At 50.4% G+C, this 4258-nt stretch overlaps 1 protein-coding gene across 1 annotated transcript; it reads left to right on the top strand.

The window, feature by feature from the left end:
• Positions 1-1753: 1753 nt before the first annotated feature.
• On the top strand, positions 1754-4052 carry LOC123109300 (trihelix transcription factor GT-3a). Its single transcript, XM_044530384.1, has 2 exons — positions 1754-2898; positions 3580-4052. Exon 1 carries the CDS (start codon positions 1883-1885, stop codon positions 2849-2851), a length of 969 nt encoding a protein of 322 aa, XP_044386319.1. The 5' UTR covers positions 1754-1882; the 3' UTR covers positions 2852-2898; positions 3580-4052.
• Positions 4053-4258: the final 206 nt, after the last annotated feature.

Genomic DNA, 4258 nt, shown 5'->3' with positions numbered 1-4258 from the left:
TATTTTTATATATTCTGCCTTCGCAGCTAAGGGTTGTGTTAATTATACAGAGCTGGATATAGTTCTTTTATAAAGGAAAAGCTGATGTATGGCGCTCAAGGAGAGGAACCCGCCTCACAATGTCGAAGGCAATCCGCGTGCCAAACACGTCGTCATTGAAGAATGGTTCAGGGGCTACTCAGGGAGTCTTGGACTAAGGGGTCCTCGGGCTTTCGGTCTATTCGATATAGGCCGGACTGATGGGCTGTCAAGATGAAGGAAGAAGGCCACCTCCCGTGTTCGGTTAGGACTCCTGTTTGCGGGAATGGCAAGATTAAGTGTCCGGGTATATTGTTTCCTTTCTCTGTAAACCGACTATGTACAACCCTAGGTCCCTCAGGTGTATATATAAACCGGAGGGCTTAGACCGGAGAGAGAGGATCATAACATTCATAGGCTAGACAATCTAGGGTTTAGCCCTTACGATCTTGAGGTAGATCAACTCTTGTAACCCCTATACTCATCGAATACAATCAAGCAGGACGTAGGGTTTTACCTCCTTTAAGAGGGCCCGAATCTAGGTAAACACCGTGTCCCTTTGTCCATTGTTACCATTGATCCTCAGACATACAGCTTGGGCCCCCCTACCCGAGATCTGCCGATTTTGAGATCGACAGCAGACCCAAAGATCGAGGAGGCGTCATAATTATCGCAACGAAGGGGGGCGCCTCAATTCTCGGAATGGCTGGTCAACGCAAAAGATCCGTTGTGACATCATAAGATTTTTCTGAATTTATTTAACACGACATCATCTTTTCGTATGGTGGGTTATAAATATTTGTTCAAGGTTAACACGACAACATAGACACACACACACTCACACAATGTCTATTGAACAAGGGCCAGAGTTGCGGAGATTCAAATGTACATATTTCTATGTTGTTGCTAAGAAAAGATTAACTTATTATTGTCTACGTCATGTACTCTATTTGTAAGCTAATGTTCTTATCTTACTTTTCCTCAATAGGACTAACTATGGTTGCGTGCAGGCCCATAAATCAGGAGGTTCAATCTTCATTATTGAAAATAAAAAGAAATGGTGTTGAAATGGATTCAATGCTAGTTTTTGGGGAAAGAACACTTTTGATTGACTCATAAGAAAAAATACAAACACTACGAGCACATACACAACTTCTGCATGACCAGGAAGCGCACAGACAACACCGACACATAGGCAAGATAAAAAAACACGACCTCCAAACTTCTTGCTGAAACGAACTAAAGCTGGCAGTAGTACCCTCAGCATCAGCCGACGGTGAGAAAAAGATGCTTCAACAATGTTGTAGTTCATGGGTTTCATAGAGTAGAACACATCCGGACAAACTCTAGAAATGCCTCCAGCAAGAGGATGACGTGAATACCACCATCATTGCTAGATACAACCAGCGTAGATCAGACCTAAAGTTTTCATTCCGGAACCAAACTTGTCGAGAACTATAACAGTGACGTGACAATGTTACACTTCAAAATGCTGCACGACATCGTGTCATTCAAGTCTGTAGTGTTCAAACAACAAAACTCATTCTTGGTTCCGTGCCACTTTGTTTTCTGGACTGGATATGCATTGATGTAGGTGGAGAGGGCATAGCCTTCGAGAAGAGAAGACGCGGTTTGCAGGCAGCGTGGCGGGCGGCGCAGAGGATCCAGATCTTGAATTCAAAAGCAGTGGGAAAGCAAGCCGTTTCCGCGTTGAAACAGATTGATGATTTCCTCGCCTCTTTCTCTCTCCATCTCGACCCCTCTTGACTTTCCATTCCTTCCCCATCTCTCTCTCTCTCATCTTCCCCCACTTTGCTCCGCTTTCCCGTCCACCGCCACCGCCACCGCCACCACCGGCCAAGCCATGGATCCCTTCCACCACCTCAACACCGCCTTCTCCAACCCTTACCACCCGCTCCTCTCCTCCTCCCCGCCCCACCCCTACCACCCTCCGCCCCCTCTCCCGCCTCCGCCCGCCGCCGCCCCCGCCGACCCGCCCGAGCGGGAGCGCCTGCCGCAGTGGTCGCACGCCGAGACCGCCGCCTTCCTCGCCATCCGCGCCGACCTCGACCACTCCTTCCTCTCCACCAAGCGCAACAAGGCCCTCTGGGAGGCCGTCTCCGCGCGCCTCAACGCGCAGGGCGGCTTCGCGCGCACCCCCGACCAGTGCAAGTCCAAGTGGAAGAACCTCGTCACCAGGTTCAAGGGCACGGCCAGCGATGCGCAGCCGGAGGGCGGAGACCATCACGCCGGCGCGGCGGCGAGGGGCAGCTTCCCGTTCCACGACGAGATGAGGAGGATCTTCGACGCCAGGGTCGAGAGGGCGCGCGCATTGGAGGCCAAGAAGGTCAAGGGGAAGGAAGCCGCCGCGCGGCGCGATCCGGACGACGATGGCGGCGGAGAGGGCGACGAGGGCGAGGACGACGAGGAGGAGGCGGAGATGTTCGACGAGGAGGAGGGCAGGGCCGATGCGGAGACGAGGGGCGCGGGGAGGAAGCGCAGGAGGAAGGCGGCGCCGGCGAGGACCGCATCAGCGGGAGGAGGAGTCGAGATTGGCGAGGTCGAGGCGGTGCTGCGGGAGTTCATGCGGCGGCAGATGGAGATGGAGGAGCGGTGGATGGAGGCCGCGGAGGCTCGCGACGCCGAGCGCCGGGCGCGCGAGGAGGAGTGGCGCGCCGCCATGGTCGCGCTCGGCGAGGAACGGCTCGCGCTCGTGCGCCGCTGGCGGGAGCGCGAGGACGCGTGGAGGGCGCGCGCTGAAGAGCGAGAGGAGCGCCGGCACCAGCTCGTCGCCGCCCTGCTTGCCAAGCTCGGCGGCGACACGTCGTCCTGATCCATTCCACCAATCGCCCTTCCATGCTATGCACGCACCATGCCCTGGTACGGATCAATGTTACTCGCTAGCTAGTTACTTCATCGATTCCTCCTCCTCATCACTAGGCAATGTAATGCTAGCAGATAGTGTAATATTTTCCTCATTTTCGTGGAGATAGATTCTTAATTGCTCAGGACGATGATCCATCCATCCATCGCCGCAAAGCGCGCGCCGGGCGGCCGGATAAGCACTTTTAGACCAGTTGTAGCAGCGACAGATCAAATCCATGATCGATCTTGCATGCCTAGTGCCTTTGTTAGGGTTTCTTTAGACAGTGAGAGGTCAGGAAAGGCGGCGCGTTGGTGTGTTTGAAAAGGGTTTTGCAAACATCTTTCCTTTGTTGTTAGCTTAGCCTAGCCCATGACCTGCAACTGTAAACTCACTCACTCACTGATCTTATCAGCTTCAGAAGCTACATGCAGCTTTCCAAGTGCATGGAAGCTACATGCATGCATGATAATTAACCCATCCATCGATGTTGCTATAGCTTCTTCTTCTCCTCCTTCTCCTCATCGTTCCACAAGGTGGATGGTCATGGTCGCCGCAGGCAGAATCTAACAACGTGGGTTCTGCTTACATACATGCATTATTGCCTTTTTTTTCTCAGATATATCTCTGCAGTGTGCATGTGTAGCTTTTGCGCAACATGGTCTATATATCTATCTACATCTTTCCTTCTTTTTCAGTTGCATGCCCTAAAGAGATTTGCATCTGAAAAGTTTTCTAGTGAGAGGAAAGAAAGGAGGCGCAGCAGGGCATGATGGGGGACGCAGTCAAGTGCAGCTGCTTTGATTTTGCTTTGCTTTGCTTATCGTGTAGGAAGGGTATCAATGCCCTGCTTGTATATGTTTGCCTGATTGGCGACACATGTGTGCAGAAGCCAGAATCCACTCGAAGAACCCTGACTGCATCATGTGTTGATGCATACTAGCTAGATAGTGCTTATTTGACGATATTAAGGACTTAATTAGAAGTGGACTTTCACTAATGATGATGTAGGTAAAGGTATGACAAGTATGAAATCATGCACCAACACAGTGTGTATGCACAAAAGTAGAGCATGAACCAAGAACACAACCCTGTAGATACATTCGTTTTCTGAAAGAAAATTGCAAGCCTTATTTGTTATATGGAGTTTAAGTAACCACTTGATCAAGTAGCCTTGTGCCTTTAAGTTTTAAATTTTTCATGTAAATTGTGGGGGGAAATCCACAAGTATCAAGTTTCTGCATATCTCTAGTCGAAATTAATAGCATTCTATTGTAAATAATTCATCCTCCAAAACATGTTATGTGAAAGCATATGTAACTACAGCGTGAATCTTTGTGTGAAAGCCACATGATGATATCAATTGCATGTGAGACT

The sequence above is a fragment of the Triticum aestivum genome, chromosome 1B, assembly GCF_018294505.1.
Source record: "Triticum aestivum cultivar Chinese Spring chromosome 1B, IWGSC CS RefSeq v2.1, whole genome shotgun sequence".
Taxonomy (NCBI): domain Eukaryota; kingdom Viridiplantae; phylum Streptophyta; class Magnoliopsida; order Poales; family Poaceae; genus Triticum; species Triticum aestivum.
The sequence above is the reverse complement of the archived record's forward strand: the minus strand, read 5'-3'. Positions and strand labels throughout refer to the sequence as shown.